This window comes from Clytia hemisphaerica, unplaced genomic scaffold, assembly GCF_902728285.1.
Source record: "Clytia hemisphaerica strain Z4C2 unplaced genomic scaffold, Clytia hemisphaerica genome assembly, whole genome shotgun sequence".
In the NCBI taxonomy this organism is placed as follows: domain Eukaryota; kingdom Metazoa; phylum Cnidaria; class Hydrozoa; order Leptothecata; family Clytiidae; genus Clytia; species Clytia hemisphaerica.
The window spans coordinates 686,927-705,970 of NW_027104383.1; the positions used below are offsets into that span (position 1 = coordinate 686,927).

Genomic DNA, 19,044 nt, shown 5'->3' on the forward strand with positions numbered 1-19,044 from the left:
CTTCAATATAATTTACCAGCATACTTACTGTATTGTATTTGGGCATCTTCAATCAGGTGTTTCAATTCAACATTTGTTATTATTTCTCGTTTCAGAGGAAAAATTGAAAAAAAGCATCGATGTAGTAAAACAGAAAAAAAAATCTCCCCAAGATGTCAGTGTTTCATGACGAGGTAGAAATTGAAGATTTCGATTATGATGAAGAATCGGAAACATATTATTATCCCTGCCCGTGTGGTGACCGCTTCGAGATCACGCGTGAAATGTTGGCGGACGGAGAAGATGTAGCAACTTGTCCGAGTTGTTCACTCATCATCAAAGTCATTTATGATATTGTAAGTTTACCCAGAGGAATGTAAAGAGATGGAAAAACAGCTTCTTGAAAACAATGGAAAAACGGCTCGTCATAGACCAGGTCTCTTGCCCTTAAAGCTTGGTCCTCACTTATAGAAAAAATCGCGTCTAATCACTAGACGCCCGCGTCTAACATTAGACGCGCGCGTCGAGTCCTTAGGCGCGTGCGTCGAGAAATTATGTCTTTGTTGTCCTCACTACCATGAACTTTTTTGAATTAAAGGATTAAAATATGGGAAATGTGAATAAATGAAGTTATGAGTTTGAGCTTCTCTTCAGTTTATGTTTTCTTATTGAGTGATGGAAAGAAGATGGATAGCAGTGATGATGAAAGCTACTTTGATAATTGTGAAGATTTGCTCCTTCTACTTTTGTTACGAAAATGACAAAATAGGAGAAAAGCGCGTCGCAGGCGGTTTTGGGTACGAGATATTTTTCAAGAAAGACCAATCCATGGAACGTTTAATACTCTTGTTTCAAACATTGCTAAAAGACAGTGAAATGTCTCTTCGGTATCAAAGAATGACTCAATCTTGCTTTGAGCATCTTCTCTCACTAATTCAACATCGTATCAGCAAGAAACCCACTCAATGCGTCAGCCAATATCAGTTAGAGAACGTCTCTTTGTAACATTAAAGTTTCTGGCCACTGGAGAAAGCCAACAATCCCTGTCAGAGACATCATACCAGATGTTCTGAAAAAACTTTCCCCTGTTTGATTCAAAATTGCGAAAAAGTGAAAAAATATATTAGCTTGATTTTTTCGAAATCGTTTAGAGGAAGGTTTAACTAAAATTTTGGTATATCAAACTTTAAAATTGCTTCATTAGATCAAAATTTATGACAAAAAGAGTAAAAAATATTTTTCAAAAAGAGCGAAAAAATACGAAAAAGATATGAAAAGATACCAGAATTTACAACTTTGGGGACATTTAATTCTGTTTACATTGCGGTGCCTTTGAACGTTAGACGCGCGGAACAAAATTTTTTGTTCCACGCGTCTAACAAATTTTGTCAAATTCCAGGCGTCTAACACTAGACGCCCGCATCTAACACTAGACGCTCGCGTCTAACGAGTGTACTCACTAGAGGTTCCAAACACTAAGTCGCGCGCGTCTAATGTTAGACGAGGGCGTCTAGTGATTAGACGCGATTTTTTCAACAAGTGAGGACCAAGCTTAAGGGAGTTTAAGTCGAGTAAATAGGTTTCTTTTGTTGTCGCTATAAAAAATCTGCATAATTAGCGTGTTGTGACAAAATTCTTTTGTTTCAAGCCTGATTATGCGCAAACTTTTAGGGCTTATATTTTGGGTACACCTCTCCTATACGAAAAGGTACCTATATCTTCTTGCTCAGAATTTCCTAGCGATTCTACTGATATAACCGCATCATGACCGCACTATAATATGGAAAGCTAGAGCTCGAGAAAATTATAACTTCATCTTGATTTTACTCGACCTCTGACAGTTTTACAAGAACTAATTTAATATCATTGCGTTAAGAATTTCTTTTGCTATACATTGGTAAAAATATTGCTCCTTATTCTTAAAAATTGAACTAGTAATCGGCAAAAAAGGAAAAACAAATTTTCATTTATATCGTCAAATCATGTAGAAACCGTCCGATTTGTATGGCGAGCCGTCTTTTCTGGACTTTCATTTAATGACCTAATCAACGTTTTTACAATAGAATTTTAAATAGAAGTGATCGTTGAACTTTGAGTAATCAGAAAAGCTGTTTTTCCATCTCTTTACATTCCTCTGGTTTACCATCTCCATTAAATTTTTTCAAATTACTTCTTACACTCGAATATATTTTGAAACCTCCTTTTATTAGAATTTAAGCTCCTCCTTGAATTTGATCTCGACATGTAAAAGACAGAAATTTTGTATATTTCATAAATTTTCATTGTTTTTTTGCACTCTTAAGCTTGGTACTCACTTGTTGAAAAAGTGCCGTTTAACACTAAACGCCGGCGTATAACTTTATACGTGCGCGTCTAAAACCATAAGATCTCTAGTGAGTACACTCAAAAAGATTTCGTTTCACTTTTTCCCTCTTTCTCTATCTCTCTTTGCTAAAAAGCTCCCAGTGAGTACCATGTGAGTACATAGATGATCTGAAAAGTTAAATGCGTGCGTCTAGTGTTAAACGCCACTTTTTTCAACAAGTGAGTACCAAGCTTTACTAAATACACTTTTTCATTAAATTTTCAGGATGATTTTATGGAAGGAGAAGAAGTCGAGGCTGTTCTGCCACCCCGCCCTGTTGAAAAAGCTTGAACGCCCTTCGAATCAACTTCATTACCTTCTAATAAGCAAATAATGATTTCATTTGTTATGAATAGATCTGAGCTCAAGTATAAGTGAGGATGGGTTTCTCCTGAAATTGATGTCCAAAATTCTAGGTCGAGTGGAAGCTATTGCGCTTCTTTGACTCTTTGAATTAAAAGCTATCATTTATTTTTCTAGAAGTGAATTTCACTTTATTTTATATCAAATTTTATAGTAATTTTATGGTGCTTTATAGTTTTAACATTTTTATTGTCATACAAGATATCTAAATAAAGCCAATCGTCATTGCCAACGGCAAAAAACTCGCCCTTTAATAAAGCTGTAGTTACCAAGCCAATCATATCTATCATATCGTCATTTAAACTGGTTTTTGATTACAATTTTCCTCGAGCATTTTGTTTTTGCAATAGACCATACTTTTTAGTAGGCTATTTTGTTGTATTTTTTGCAAACGCCACTTAATAGGAAGGTCTCCTTTCTCAAGGTGTGTAATCTACGACTTGAGAACAACTAAATCAATCTTTGTGGTTATCTGTTATTGAGAGTCGATTACTTTATAAAAACTTTTTGAGAGTTGTAGCCGTGCTGAATCACCTTTATTGGTATCAACCCCCTTTTCTGTCTCTAATTCAAACTAAATCTGTATGACTTGCTCGTAGGGTTCAAATAATTACCAGTCTTTTCATGTTGATTAGAAACACTTGAAAGTTTAAGTTGTGGCTTAGGAGGTCGCGGCTTCATTAAATCTGTCATTATTTTTAATGAGAAAGTTCTTTTGACATTCTATCGTAAATACCATTTTAATAACAAGCTTTTATAGAAATCTAATGGAGGAAAATGCTCATTTTGTTTTCGTGTTGTTTTTCTGCAGAATAAATGAAAGAAAAAGTGAATATAGATGTGGATCATTGGTTTGTAAGATTTAGCAAGAGGTAAGAATTTAATATTGATTTTTGTATTACTTACCTCCTTACCTGTCTAACTGGACTTCTGTTGTTGTCATACCTTTTTTTGTGGAGTAAACCCCCAGGGAGGGGGGTGTAAGAATCGAATTGACTCCTCAAAGGGTAAAAAATTCTTGAAAATTCGACCAAAAGTTAATAACTTGTGAAAAATTGTTGTCTCTCTAAGGGTCGTAAATGCATCAACAATTGGATAGATAGAATTTTTCAGATTTTTCAGAAAGTTCAGTCTCTCAAAGGTTTAATTTTCGAAATTTAGCTCGGACATATCCTTACAAACCTAGCTAACCCTGTATGATTAAGGCAGCTGTAATCGACTCTCCAAAGAATTTAAAAGCCAATACTGCAACTCATCTGTCTTTAGACGGAAATTCGTTCAGTTGAGATGCAAAAACCTGGTTTTCGTCTTAGGCCAAATAACCCACTAAACCAATAAAGGTTTTTTTATAAGAACAAACTATAAGGACATATGGTGTCGCTGGCAAAAATGTTAAGAACATTTTAAGGCTTTATGGACTCAAAAACACCCTTTTTCTTAGGGAAATGGTAAAAGATATTCACAAAATGGTCGAATTGAGAACATGTTTAGAACATTTTTAGGCTTAAAACTCAAAAAGTTAAGAACATCCGTAGGCTTCAAAAATTTAGGATGTTCTTATAAAAAAAAACGTGTAAAATCATTACGATTTCTGTATATATTCAAACTTAGTTGCGACACTGAAACGAGAAACTTGTGACTTTCCTTATTTGCTTAAGAAACATACAGGATTTTCTAGTTAAAATTACGTTTAACATCTCCTAATTACGTCAATTATCCAACGTCATGGTAATTTCAGCTAGTCTATACAAGTCAAACGTCATTGCACCTTTACTCTGTAGATTTTTAATTCTGTTCATTAGTGTGAAAGTCATAAAACCGTCTCTCTATATCAATAAGGAATGGAATGTATTTTTGTTATGGATTAGGATGTTTATAGCACTTTGGCCAATATATAAATGTTCAGTTTTTCGAGACACTGAGACGGTTTTACATGAAACAGCTCTGTGTTTATTCGTCTATTGTTCAAAGTGCTAGATATCTTGAATTATTAACCAAGTTTCAAGTTCTGGAGATATTCCATCTTCTTTTTTTTGTATATTTTCATTAATTTTTCATCTACTTTGTTATCCTTATGGAGGCTTTAGAATATCAGCTATAACACACAACTACTTCAAATTTGGATAGATTTTTTGGGGTCTCGAATAATATGATAACATGTAGAATTGTAGGATTTCAGTTTTGTCAGTTATTTTGTTTTTCAATTTTCTGTTGGAAAAGGTAATAAAGGGAGAAGTTACCATAGTAAGCCAGGGAATTTGGATGTAGCAGGTAGGTAGAACAGGAGGGATATCAATGAAAAAAAAATCAAACTAAGTTCTGTAAGCATTCTAAAACCTCAAACATCTTTCAAAAAACCATCCACATTCTTAACACCTATAATGGTCTTACCACCATTACAAAACCATCAACACCTATGCAAATGAAATGATGTACTTTGACGTTTGTTTTTGTAATTACATGTGAAATTTTTGTTTTGTTTATGCGTAGTAGAACGTACTGATTAAAATTGATTTTCAAAGAGACTCTTTCCCTCCTTATGAGATAGAGTAATTTCTAGAGCTGGAAACTCTTGATAATTTAAAAAGAGACAAGAATAGTTAGAGAGGTTTTATCTGATAAAATAAAGAGTAAAGGAGAGATTGAAAAAGCTGATACTTTTTACTGATTATTATTTGGCATAAAAAGTAAATTTTTTAGTCTCTAAACCTCAGTAAGATTTTGAAATGCAGTCGAAGTGGACTTTGTAATTTAGTATTCGGTAAAATAGTTGTATTTTCTAAAAGTATCAAATGTTTGACTAGCTATTTAGAAGTTCCAGGATAAGAATGTTTTTCTTCATCTTGGAATAATAATTTTCTCCAGACGCGACTTGGCACGTTAAAGGATGATAGATTGAAATTAGCGAGGAAAGTTCCGACTCTGTTTAATCTCCTTGCCTGAAACCTTGCTTTGGTTTATAATACTTCCGTATTTACTAAATAGGCCTAAAGGAAAACAGGAAAATTTACCCAGTCAGTAGGATATTAGTATCTTTGACTAAATCACGCTTAGCTGTTTGTTTACAAGGCAAATATTTTGATTGGGAAGTTGTTTTAAAACATTGTTATCTTTTATAGTGTTGTATCTAACATGAAGTACAAAGCATAGTAACAAATTGTTGTTGCGTGCGTGTACCTTGAAGAAGGATCGACCTCAAGAGAATCGAGAGCAACAGACTTTTCATAAGGCTATATTCAAAGTTTGGAACACGACAAAAAACGAGATTATTGCCGAACCATGAAGCGTTTCAGGAACGCAGTAGAGCGAACGCACGATGCTATCGAAGCGGAGAAACGTGAAATGTTGAGCAGTGATACGGATAGTGACGGGGAAGGGACCGTTGTCCGAAGACGTAAAGGTGGCCGACGTAATCAAGCCAATCGGAACAGTCATTTCTTAGAGGATACTTTTGGGAGTGATGAAGTACACATATGGTTAGACCTGTTTATCAATTTCCCTTCCCTGCAAAATGTATCCGGCTTACATATCAAGTTGGAGCAGGCTGATGGAGAATGGATGGCTCGCTTCTTGGAACAACACGGACTTGAAGCTGTCCTAAACATGCTGTATTCTCTTTCCTACCTTCGATTCAATCGAGCTGACAACAAAGAGAAAATCGATTTAGATGATGCGATCATTATGTTGGCTAGTATCAATTGTTTGAGAGCTGTCATGAGGAACAATAAAGGGTTGCAGTATTTTTGCGATGGATGCGACCCCGACGTCACAAAAAATGTTCTCCTCAGTAAGTCTTCACTTTCTTTTTCCTTCTTTGTCTTTTTTGTTTGTAGTTTAGTGTCCCAGAGAATCTCGGCCGGTACAAATCTGGGCAAAAATAGAGTTTGAAACCACCTTAAACAACTCTTCCTGCCTACCCCTTCGTTACCGATACTTGGCTGGCCTCAAGTTCGTTAAGATTTAACTTTGGTGAGTTTTCTTTTCTTTCATTTTCATATTATGTTGTACCTACTTAACTGTCTACTGTTGAGCATTCTCTATGAGAACGCACAGTTCAACCAAGGATGTGAGCACAAAGTTTGCTTTCCTTTGTGAGGAGAGGTCGTGGGAAAAATTTGAACGTTTTGCGTAATCAAGCGTGGGAAAATTGATCACAATTCGAATGTTTTTGTATCATGAAATGTTGCTGAGCGTGGGAAAACTATTACAATTCGAACGTTTTCTTGATTCGAACGTTCGAAATGGTGATTGTTCGAATGTTTTGGATAGGTTTGAAGATTCGAATTTCAAAAAAACTGTGATTTTCAAAACATCAAATGTTTTGTTTACATTTTTCTGGAAAGCGCTTTGTTAGATTTCAAATCTTCTTATTTTTGTGATTGAAGATGGACTGATTTTAGCGATGAATGATCTGAGAATTTGTTTGGTATTCTACCAATGAAGTATAAGCCCAAAGGGCTAGAAGATTGTTAGTAAAATTTTCCGCTGGATTTCAAAAGTATACCACTCGAAAACTAAAGACAAAAAAAAATTCAATCCGGCGTCAAAAATACGGCGTATGTTCTAAGGCTTCACTTTTTCTTGTCGAGAAAGGTTAAAGATTCGCTTCTAGCCCTTCAGGCTTATACTGTACTTTATTGGATTCTACTCTTGACTTTAAATCCTTCATTAATTCTAATAAGGACCTATGTGGGATTCTTTATAATTACGTAGTGAAACATTAGGCTCTCTCTCACCCATGGCTCTGAGCGTAAAAATCTTTCTTTTTGCACGCAAACACGATTAGATTACTGTATAACGTTTTGTTTTTGTATTGTTCAGCCAGGCGTTGAAGAATGTACATTTCTAAAATGGACTTCCCGCTTTTTGTGAGCTTTTGTTTGTTTCTTTGAATTGTTTTATGAATGGAAATTTGAATTTTAACTTTATTTTGTAGCGTCGTAGCTGCACGTGTGAGTTGAAGTGAAGTTTTAAGTCGTTTTAAGATTTTTGTTTTGAAGAATATCTTGGTCATATTTTCATTCGTTTTGTTTTGTTTTTCACGAGAACGTTCAAGAACACTTTTGGACAGACTATACATGGACCATATTGCATGAAGCAACTCTACCAAAAACTCTTGGTTGTATCGATTTTCTTTATATTTTTTCATAACATTCTTTGCCCTCTTATTCCGACTTATATAAATTTCTTTTGAATGAGAAGTTTGGAAATATCCTTGTCAATTTCGTAATTTTTTGATGTTCTGAGGAAATATACGAATGGAAATTATTTGTCATCTGACCAAAAATGTGCCAAATATACAAAATTGATACACACATAAATTTCGTCCATCATTCAGGAATTCAGGGCCCTGATTATTTTCTTTAAGGTCAAATTTTTAGCCTTACTGGGGGATAATTGGCAATTTACAGTTAAAGTTAATAAATGGCATTCTTTGTTCCCAAATTTTATGATGCTGTTATTCTTAGCATATTCTTAATCTTTTGGCCAATTTTATTATGAGTATTCTTACAAATTATATTCTTATAAAAGAGCGCGTCTCCCGAAGGAAGGGACATGAAGTTTAGAAACCTAGTAACAAATTGTGCAACCATTTAGAAGTTTATTGTGCTTATATTTAACAATATTTTGACTTCGATATCTAACTGAGAGGTATTTTGGTTTTAAGATCATTTCAGTGGTTTTTTCTTGATACCAGGTGTTTTTTGCTCCAAATAATCTTTGGTAGTTGGCTGCAGCGTGTGCCACATAAAACACATCACGTAAATAGTAATTCACCACCGCACCGTAAATCGGGACGGGTTTCATGGTTGGCGGAGGAGCGGAATCGGCCCTTTTTTGAACGGAGTGGCGGAATTCGACGAAATTTTAGACCGAATTTCTGAAATTGGGTTCTCTGACGGAGACGGAAAATTGGACAGTTTTAGTGCGGAAGAACGAAATTTAGAAAAAAGTTTTGCGGAATTTTGGAATTGGTATAACAATTCCAAAATTGGCAGAGTTTTTGACAAAAATCTTGAATTTCAAAGGAATTGTCGGTGGCGGAATTTTGGTCCTTTTTGACACGATTTGACGGAAATTGGAGAAAAAATTGACGTAATTGCGGAATCGGTGCCCCCTTAACCCCCACCCCTCCCTCAAAATCACAATTTCTTTTCGATATATAAAGAGGGAAATTCTAAAAAGATTTGTTCTTTAGGGGATTTCTACATAAGGATAATTTTTTATCAAAATTAATTTCTGGGAATATTTCGACATTTTGGATTGGTTGAGAGCTTTCTTAAAGATTACTTGGATTATTTGAGGTTTGAAAAGTTTGTGGCATCTTTGACATTTTACAGGCACTTTTGATTTGTTAGGGTATTTTTTGAAAAAATTATTTTCTCCAAGTGATTAGCAATTCGCCCGCAACGGCAGGGCCCACTATCAAGTTGTATTACATATTCAGTCGAAAGTCGTAAAATCAAAATGAATGTTTCATTCTAAAATATTTCAAACAGAAGATCTTTATGACTATGTCTCCCCTCAGATTTGTTCTAATATCAGAAATTCTCTTTGTGAAAAACATTTCATTTCTTCTTCATTTTTGTTTGTATGTATTTCAAAGGAATTGAAAAATAATATGATGACATGAAGTTTAAATATTGAAATGAAATTTTCGCGCAGAAAGAACACATTGCATGCAAATTTATAAATCGTGTTTGCAAGAGTAGGATTTTGCACTGCTCATTTAGACGTATTTATTTAAAGATAGGAATAAATTTTTAAGTAATTTTTCCTTTCAGGACTCTTTTTTATCCTTATCGCCGAATGAAATGATATTGAATAATAAATCAATGAAAGTGTATGTTTAATTGATAACATTTTTGATCTTGCGGTAGATTTAATAGTACCGCTGTGAGCTACTTTCTGATGTTTGTAATCATTTGGACAAAAAAACGTATTAATTTCATAAGTTATACCTATAAACCAGACTCGAGGAAAGAAGAAAGGAACTCAGTTATTCTGACTACATTGCAAGACGATTTGTTCTGTTAATCCATCGTTAAGCTTCACTTGCAAAAGAAATTTTTCTAACGTCTATTTATCGAATCATCCGTTTTGTGTTCAAGTCAAAATCACTTTTTGGGACACTTCCGTTTGACTAGCTGCTGCTGTTGGCTTGGAGACCTGCTTTTGTTGATAGCTTTATAAATCTTGAGATTAATTCCCTTGGGAATTATCTAACTATTTGAAACGCCAATTAATGATTATGAATTAAATGCTGCTCTATTAACGACATACAGTAATTGCTTTACTCGTTAAATCAGATTGTTGGGAAAATAGCATTTTTCTCGTAATATAGCATTGGAGTAAACAATATAAGTGAACTGTTCAGAAGATTTCTCACTCATTGTTGAATTTGATAAATTTTTGATGAACTTTTCTTCTTGGTTGACAGCTATAATAAGCGTTTTACGCGAAGAACTGTGATAGCAAACGGAGTAAATAAAAGACTATACTTTGATGAAGAAAAGTTGAAAGAAATCAAGACATTGGGATCCATTAACTAAAAACTAGAAAAGCGAGGAGGAAGAAACATCCCTTATTTTAATAATTTATCTTCGTAAATAAAAGTCTCCAGAAGTGATAGCTGGGACAATATTCTCACTTTTTCGTACACGACATTAAACAGTAAAAGGGAGTCCAGAAGATTGATTTCATTTGGGACGAGTTTATTGTTGATCACGGAAGGTAGAGGGAAGCAGATATGAAAAGCTGTTTACCATGCTCCAGTTTCCGACGAAACAAGAAAAACAAAAGACAAACAATCACCGAGCGTAAGACAAGCGGTGAAAAATCAGCCGCGCGTGCAACATCTGATGAAGAGAGCATTGAACTTTTGACCTCATCGCATGATGGAGTCACCGATGAACGATCACCGCGAAAAGAGGAATTTCAATTCAACAATAAATCTTTATTGACTGAAAAAGATCCGCTTCTGCATGATGAAGATGCGCTCAACGATTCAAATGGCTTTGTTATATTACCATTGGATACCACTCAACTAACTATACTTTCAGATGGAAGCCCGGAGAAGGATACATCAATATCGAATGGGATTATATCTCATAAAGAAATTGACAGCAAGCCACCTTCCGATGAGAAAGTTTTCGAAGAGAAATCTTTTATCGATTTTGGATGTCAATACGATCAAAAGAGTCAAGAAATCAATAATAATGACGTCATTATCAAAGAATCTAAGGACAAAAATTTGACTTCACAAGACTTTGAATGCCAGGTGAACTTTGAGGCTCCTATGAAAGTTGTTGAACAACAGATTTCGCTCGTCGAAGAGAAAACTAAGGCAGAATCGCCAGTGCAATTGGAGAGTCGAAAGCCAAAGAACTTTGATGAGAAAGATTCCATTGAAGTCACTGAAAAAGAGGACTTGGATTATGAGGATAAAGCTAAGACTCTTGTGAGTAATATACAGCTACAATCCAACGAAAAAAATTCAGAGAAAACTGAAAATAAGAAAATCAACCAGATCTCACTATCGTCCTCGGAGAGTGACAGCCCGCCTATAGTATCGCCCACCGAAAAAAAGAAATTTGCCCTTATGAATCTCGTGAAAAGAGTCTCTCCGACCACCAAGTTCCGCCCTGAAAGTGTGGTCAGTGAAGACGGAGAGCTTCTCAATGCTGCAGCCGTTCGAAAGTTGCTGAAAAATCCTACCGTAAGATCATACACAGCTTTCATGATTTGTTTGAAGAAAGGTTCTTCCAAATTCATCGAACAAATTTTACAAGAATGTGACGCTCTACAGTTGATGTTTGATGCATTGGCCGCACTGAGTTTGAAACATATCGGATCTTTTACTGATACTATTCTACAATTGGAAATTGTTCGCGCTGTCAAAATGATTTTGAATAATCCTATTGGTATTGTTTATTTGATCGAAGAAGATCGTGGATTTGTCTCAGACCTTGCTTTCGGTAAGTTTTGAATTGTTTTTTTACTGATTTCCAGATTCCGTCTCTTATTAAATATTTTCATTCATAGAGCGTTGCTATGATTTCGCACTGTTCATTGTCTGATATCTCTCATTTTGTGATAAAATTTTCATTATTCAATGCCGACCTCCTATCGAGATTATTACTTAACGTCTAAAGAAAAGTTTTAACGGGTGAAAAGTCATAAGAATAGGACAACTTAATCAAAATTTCACAACACGTTTCTCGTTGAATTACAAATTTTGTAATGTTTTTATGAACCTCAAAAAATAATTTTCAAAGGCCTGTAAAATATTTCAACAGTTTTTGCGGGGCCTTTTTACGCGAGGCCTACTTAACAACTTTCATAGTGTTCACTACTTCCAGAAATTCATCCAGTCGTAGGAAAAGTATTAACGTCAGTCCTCACTTTCTCGTGTCTAGAGATGTGTTAATGAAATCTAAAAGTATTTCGATTTTCAATCATCAAAGATTATCCCATTAATCTTCCAACATGTTTAAAAATTTTGTTTAATCCATTTGCACATGATGTTTGATTACCTTCACCTTCTCCTTGATCAGGTTGAAGTACTTTGAAAGTGTTCCCGTTTCATATCAGACACATATTTCATATAAGGACAGTGTCTTCCTATTGTTATATTATGCTTATATAAGCAAAAAAATGTTTTTTCCTCTTTCTGACCGATCTTGCTCCACATTTGTGTCAATTTGATATAAAGAAGCTTGTCAATCAAAATTGATGAGTAAGCAAACGATTCGCTCTTATTTAAAAACTAAACCTTTAACATTGATATGTTCATTTCATCTCCGTTAGCTCTTTAAGTCGCCTTTTCATTAGAAACCTCTCTAGACTGGTTTACTGAAAAAGGAAGACATTCATGATCTCATAGTTTGATCGCTTTCTAAATTTACCTGTCCCCTTTATTTGGTCTATTGAATACCTTCTATTATACAGGAGACCCCCAGCGGTAGCTCTGATCACGATATCACGCAATTTTTTGTCTTCAATCACGATCACGAAAATCAGCAAAAAAATTGGATAATCACGTATCCCTTTGAAAAAGTACAAATCACATAACACGGCTCAGAAATCTTTCAAATCACGATCACCTTTTGACCTCTGATCACGCAATCACGAAAAATTTTTTTTCCAAATCACATAATAAGGTGGCTTTGAATGATACTAGGTTAAAGGTCCAGCTTCTATAGCAATATCTGACAGTAGCTAGTTCTCATCTTTAACACTAAGTGGTATCAGTAATAACCAGGATACCATATTAAAGGTAACAAATTATTCGTTTAAATGATTCATGATGGCCCCACCAACGTAAATTGGACAGTGTAAGCAAGCTTTATTTTCAAAAAGGGATGCATAATTTCTTCTCAGTTAAATAACTCATACCCTGTCTTGTATCGATAAGAATGAATTCAAAATAACATAACATCGTTATGAAACAATAACCCAATTCTTTTTGCCATTTTTTGATGAGTTTTACAGCAGAGTTCTTTTGCAAGGCGCTGTTCACTTTTTGATTTCACGTTGAGATTATAGAAAGGAGTATAGTGATTTAAATGTTTTTGTTTTTCAAGCCAGCCAGGCACTTGATCATGTTCTTACGTAGTTGTGACATGCATTCATAGCAAACTGAAACCCTTTTTTGGAGTTTACTGTTTAAATTAACATACTTGGTCGATAATTTTTTGCTACGTATTGCTTTATATCTTTTCATATTGAGAGCGTTGAAGAAGAAGAAGATAACTTGTTGAGAAATTATTAAACGTACAGTTTAGCAATACAAACATTTGAAGTTGTATTAGTTGAAATCTTTGTGCTTTGGATTTATCACTGTTTATAATCTTATAATTTGAACTTTGTATACACTGTGACATTCTTGTTGATATTTGTATCGAAAATTTGTGGTATATTTTGAATGCAAAACTTGCGATTGAAACTGTTGATAGAAAGCTGTTGATTTATTTTGTTGGCAAGAAGGAAGGGCGAATAAATCGGACTGGTTGACTTGAGAATCCAAAATGAAGAATATTTTCACTTTCTTAAGACGAAAAACTACGAAGAAACGAAATAAAAAGAAGCATGAAAGTCGACAAAACTCTGTCTTTGACAACATCGACGGAGAATCAGGCGTCATTTCGGAGTTGGTCGTCGATGAGACTGAAAATCATGTTGTTGAAGAAGAAAAAAATGAAGAGGAGCTACCAAAAAATGAGTTTGTCGAAACAGTGGGAAAGAAGGACGAAACAAGTGTGAATGACAGTGCTACCGTTGACAGTCCGATCATTTTAACACCAGATGATGTTTGTCTGCTGGATGATGACTATAGTGAAGTCGAGGTGAAAAGCTCTGAAGAATATCACGAAATCTCTTCAGACACTAACAACGAAGCAAAGGAAAAAAGATTGAGTTCAATTGAAGTTTCCAATCTTTGGAAATCAGCTGGTCGACGATCAATGGTGGAATGTTCCACCGATGAAGAATCTGCTGATAGTGGAAGTTCTGCTGTGGTCCAACAGAAAATGAAGAGTCCTTTACTGAAGACTAATTTGTGGAAAGTTGCCAGTCTTCATTCGCTGAACTCCTCCAACTGCTCCGATGATGAGAGTAAGAATAAGTCTAAGATTATCGTCAGTGATGATGGAGAGCTTCTCAATGCTGCAGCCGTTCGAAAGTTACTGAAAAATCCTACCGTAAGATCATACACAGCTTTCATGATTTGTTTGAAGAGAGGTTCTTCCAAATTTATCGAACAAATTTTACAAGAATGTGACGCTCTACAGTTGATGTTTGATGCATTGGCTGCACTTAGTTTGAAACATATCGGATCTTTTACTGATACTATTCTACAATTGGAAATTGTTCGCGCTGTCAAAATGATTTTGAATAATCCTATTGGTATTGTTTATTTGATCGAAGAAGATCGTGGATTTGTCTCAGACCTCGCTTTCGGTAAGTTTTACTTTCACTTTTGTGTTTGTTTAATGTTTACTCGCGCAAATCTTCGTTTTCGTAAAACATCTTTCTCAAAACAAACCAAACAGCTAGTAAAATATACATAGTAAACTTTCAAAAACTTCTCATTATAGTAGGTCATTGTACATTTCAAAAGACACTCAAAGAAGAATTTGAAACATCTTTAATGTTTCTTTTTCATCCGGAGTTGTATATATATATTTTGGTTTTTGATGATTTATTGCATTAGCCTTCAGTTTTTCTGTTTTGTAACCAAGGAGGGGTTCCTGTTGTTGACCTCCATTTATTTGTCAGACAAATTGCCACTTAATGAATGATACAAGTTGCTGTCTTTCGTGTATCTGACTTCTACATTCAATGGAAAGTATTGCTTGTGAAAGGAGTGTCTGTTTAGTCTATAGAAAATATATGATGCTTTTCTGATCATTTTTAATTTCTGGTTTTAATTTTGTTATAATATTTGGCTTTTGTGGCTTGAGAGCTGCTTCACAGGAATGAGTAAGGGTTTTCAGTATGAATATAATTTTTGATGAGTATATTATTTAGACAAACTTTTACACATAATCATACTCTTCAAAAAGACGATCATACAAACTAAAAATGGTGATAAGTAGCCAGGCTAGGTGAAATAAGGGGTTCTGTCAAGAGGCTGTTGAGGAATTAGTTAATGATACCCTTGCTACTAAAGTTCTTTCTTACCTTTTTTTCGTATGGTGACAAGGGTCTGTTGCAAGACGGTGATGAAAGTGTATTTACTTTGACACTTATCTTGTTGTTGTTGATAAAAGACTTAGATCATTAATACTTTACTTTGAAGGTCATTTATACTACTTTACTGTTTGGACGAGGATTTAGAGCGTAAGAATGTTGGATGCTACTCAATTTCTCGATTAGGCTACACTGTGATCTAATAGCTTTATTTGTTACTCTAACTGCAGGCCTTCCGGAAAATAACGGGATACCTTTTATATATTAAAATCAAAACTAAAAGCTTGAGAATTTACTAACTTTTTCTCTAGTGAAATCGAAATATTCCTCCTTGGATGCATAGACTTTGGAAAGTGGCTCGTTTTATATTCATTTGACTCGTTTGCGATGCTTTCAGTTGATTACATAGCTCTACACACAAAATGATAGCTTTGTCAATAATCAGAGATGTTGATTATACCTGCCGTTCCAGTCAGAAACAGGATTTTCTATATCCTTTTCATTCATAGCACGAAAATTGAGCAAGGTTGCGTTCTAGATCAAAGCATTCCAAGCAATCTTAAGCATATGTTTTCTTTGTCAAAAGACAAAACAAGTCTTTGTTGTGTTGCATGTTATCAAGCCCTCATGTTGAGTTACAAGGTCAGGGTATTTGTCAATGTCAAAATAACAAAATTAGCAATAGTTCAAGTACAATTCATGCTGTAATTGAAACAAAAGGATACAGTCATTATTTTGTCATTTTCAACAAAATGAATTAATAACGATCTTCCAGATAACTACTTTTTAAGAGCTATTAATAAGATTAGATAGATAAGGCCTGTCTCACATGTCAACTTTTATTTGTTTTATAGTTTAACACACAGTACTCCTTGTCACTCCCCTATTTTATGAGTATCTTTGCGTGTATTTTGACGTTGTTTGTTTTGCGACCTGTATTACTAAGCATGTTGAAAGTTCTTGAAACTGTATCTCTAAACTCTAACATTTCATTTTCTGTTGACATGTAGTGTAGAAGGGGCTTCTCTCGTTTTGATGTTTCGTTAGATTGAAAAACCTGTATTATCGTTAATATCGATTTCTGTCTTGTTTGCATTAAGGAAAAAAGCAATTGTTTGCAGAAAAATATTGGCATTGCTATGGAATACTGCCTCTGAAATAAACAGATCGAGATTTTATCATACAGTTCAATAAAGAGGCGGACGAAATTGGAACGGTGAAAAAATGAAGAACATCTTCTTGTCCTGTACAAGTTCGAACAAGAGAAAGAAAAGGAAAAATAAGAAGAAGAACAAAAATGAGAGGCCTGGTTCAGGGGTGTATGAGTATGCTCCTATCGAACCCCTTTCGTTCAAGTTCGATAAAGAGACTCAGTTCGAGATCCAATTCTTGGATGTGGCATGCCAAAGTTTGTTGACATCATTGAATGATTTCGAATGTCAATTTGGTGGAAATGAGGATGAGGAGATATCACTTTCTGGAAATGATGAGGTGAAGCAGGAGATTGACTTGGTTGATTCAAAACATACCAAAGAAAGTAATGAACATTCTTTGGAAAATGTTGAGGAGCGAATTGTTCATAAATTCAGGGAAGTAGAGACACAGACGAGTGTGGATTTGGGATATTTGAGTCATTGCACAGATGACAGTAATGATGAAACCACTACTGATGAAGAAATCAAACCTGAGGATCCCCCTTTATCAAATGGACATGTAGATCCCAAACATATACTTAATGAGAATGCAGAAAACGATAAAACAGAATTACTCAATGGGAATGCAGATTCTACGAGCTCAAGTATCGGAGATTCGTCTCTAAGAAACGGACATGAACCTTCATTAAACGGAGATAGCCCTCTTACGAATGGAGTTGAACCTTTGCTTAACGGACACGAGCCTCTGGCTAACGGACACGTAAATGGGGAAATAAAAGACGATATTTTTGAGAGTTCGAACGGTGAGCAAAAGATACAAAACAATCCAATTATAAAGAAAGTCTCGACAGCCAGAGCGAAAGCCAGTCTTTGGAAAGCTATTCGCAGGGTTTCGTCAAATGGCTCCAAAGAGCTTAAGACTGAAGAAATGGTCAGTGAAGATGGAGAGCTTCTCAATGCTGCTGCAATTCGGAAATTATTGAGTAATCCTACAGTCAAATCATACACAGCTTTTATAATTTGTTTAAAGAAAGGTTCTTCCAAATTTATCGAACAAATTTTACAAGAATGCGACGCTCTACAGTTGATGTTTGATGCATTGGCTGCACTGAGTTTGAAACATATCGGATCTTTTACTGATACTATTTTACAATTGGAAATTGTTCGCGCTGTCAAAATGATTTTGAATAATCCTATTGGTATTGTTTATTTGATCGAAGAAGATCGTGGATTTGTCTCAGACCTCGCTTTCGGTAAGTAAGCTTTTACAAATGTCACATACTGGTTAATAATGTTATTTCCCTGGTTGAGTTTGGTGAGAACGAAATTCATTTTTAAATGCACTTCTAGCGACCTTCAATTTTCAATTTCATCAATTTTCAGCTGGTTGCGTCATAAATTGAAAGTTTTTTTCAAATTGACTCTTTCTTCAACACCAATCAATGAGTTTTTCCGCTATATAAAGTCAACTTTCACTTTGAAATATCAAAGCTCCTTGTTGATGTATTCTTCATTTTGACTCTGTTTCGCAGTCTTACTTTGCTATTTTAAGGTTGTTTTGTCGTCAGCTATTTTATGAATAGGTCTCCAGTCTCGTGTCTTCAAATGCGATTAAAAATTTTGTTTACATTCGACTTGACCTACTCTCTTGCAACTTGACTTCAACTGGTGCAATATTTTTACTTTATTTACTCATGACAGTATTAATTTTCAATGTTTGACCCAAAACATGATATTCGATTGACAAAAATGCTATCAAATTTTTGATTTACAAATTAATTTTCCAATAAAAAGTTCAATTTAAATACATATGTTTTAGTCGATACTCAAATTACTGTTCATGTAAGAATTTGATAAGATTCAAATACAGTTGTGTTTTAACAGCGCTGCTCAATCTCTAACAAAATTGTCAATCATTCAAAACTTCGATGATTTTGCTCAATTGTCTTCTGAAAATAGTCAAAGTAATAAAAAATACTAAATGAATCGAGCGCCATTTTAAATGACCATGTACAGTAGCCAGATTCAAATTTTGATTGATGTCAGTATTAAGTATTCAAAGTTTCCAAATCATCCAAAACAGATGTACAAAAAGTACAATCATGGTCCGGAAACTCTGGAAAGTGTCTTTCTGTCTTTCACGAAAAGATTGTCAGTTTCATCAAAACACTTGAAAATATAAGTAAAAAATCATGTCTAATTTTTGCATAAAATGTCAGTATAAATTGTACTTGGTCTGACTGATACGCTTCACTTCGTCCTGTACTTTTATACATCTAAAACCAACTTTTGATGTAGAAGCTTTGAAGCTTAAAATTAGGTTGTTTAACTTTTGCCCTGGATTTTTGAATGAAACGCTTAATTTTGAAATATGTGGACTAATTAATAGTTTGCCATTGATCTCACGGTTTTGTTCTGATTTTTTATGAGTTATATGGTTTTGTGTTCGTGAAATCAGTTTTGGTGCGTCTAATTTAGGTTTTTCTGTTC

General features: G+C 34.7%; 2 protein-coding genes across 9 annotated transcripts in view; both read left to right on the forward strand.

Moving 5' to 3' along the window:
* Positions 1-94: 94 nt before the first annotated feature.
* Positions 95-2,723, forward strand: LOC136819282 (diphthamide biosynthesis protein 3-like). Its single transcript, XM_067075514.1, has 2 exons — positions 95-335; positions 2,570-2,723. Exons 1-2 carry the CDS (start codon positions 153-155, stop codon positions 2,633-2,635), a joined length of 249 nt encoding a protein of 82 aa, XP_066931615.1. The 5' UTR covers positions 95-152; the 3' UTR covers positions 2,636-2,723.
* A 689-nt stretch (positions 2,724-3,412) lies between these two features.
* The window catches only part of LOC136819250 (inverted formin-2-like), a 33,199-nt gene continuing 17,567 nt past the window's right edge, over positions 3,413-19,044 (forward strand). For 3 of the 8 annotated variants that reach the window (XR_010848411.1, XR_010848412.1, XM_067075471.1), the window contains exon 1: positions 10,044-11,685. Coding sequence is in view for 4 of the 8 variants with exons in the window: in XM_067075471.1 (XP_066931572.1) it covers positions 10,458-11,685 (1,228 nt within the window). In the remaining 4 variants the exon portion in view is untranslated. Of the gene's footprint in view, positions 3,580-5,826; positions 6,495-10,043; positions 11,686-13,268; positions 14,669-16,445; positions 17,808-19,044 lie in introns of those variants that run through there. The other 5 variants (XR_010848413.1, XM_067075472.1, XM_067075474.1 and 2 more) reach the window with 4 other exon arrangements.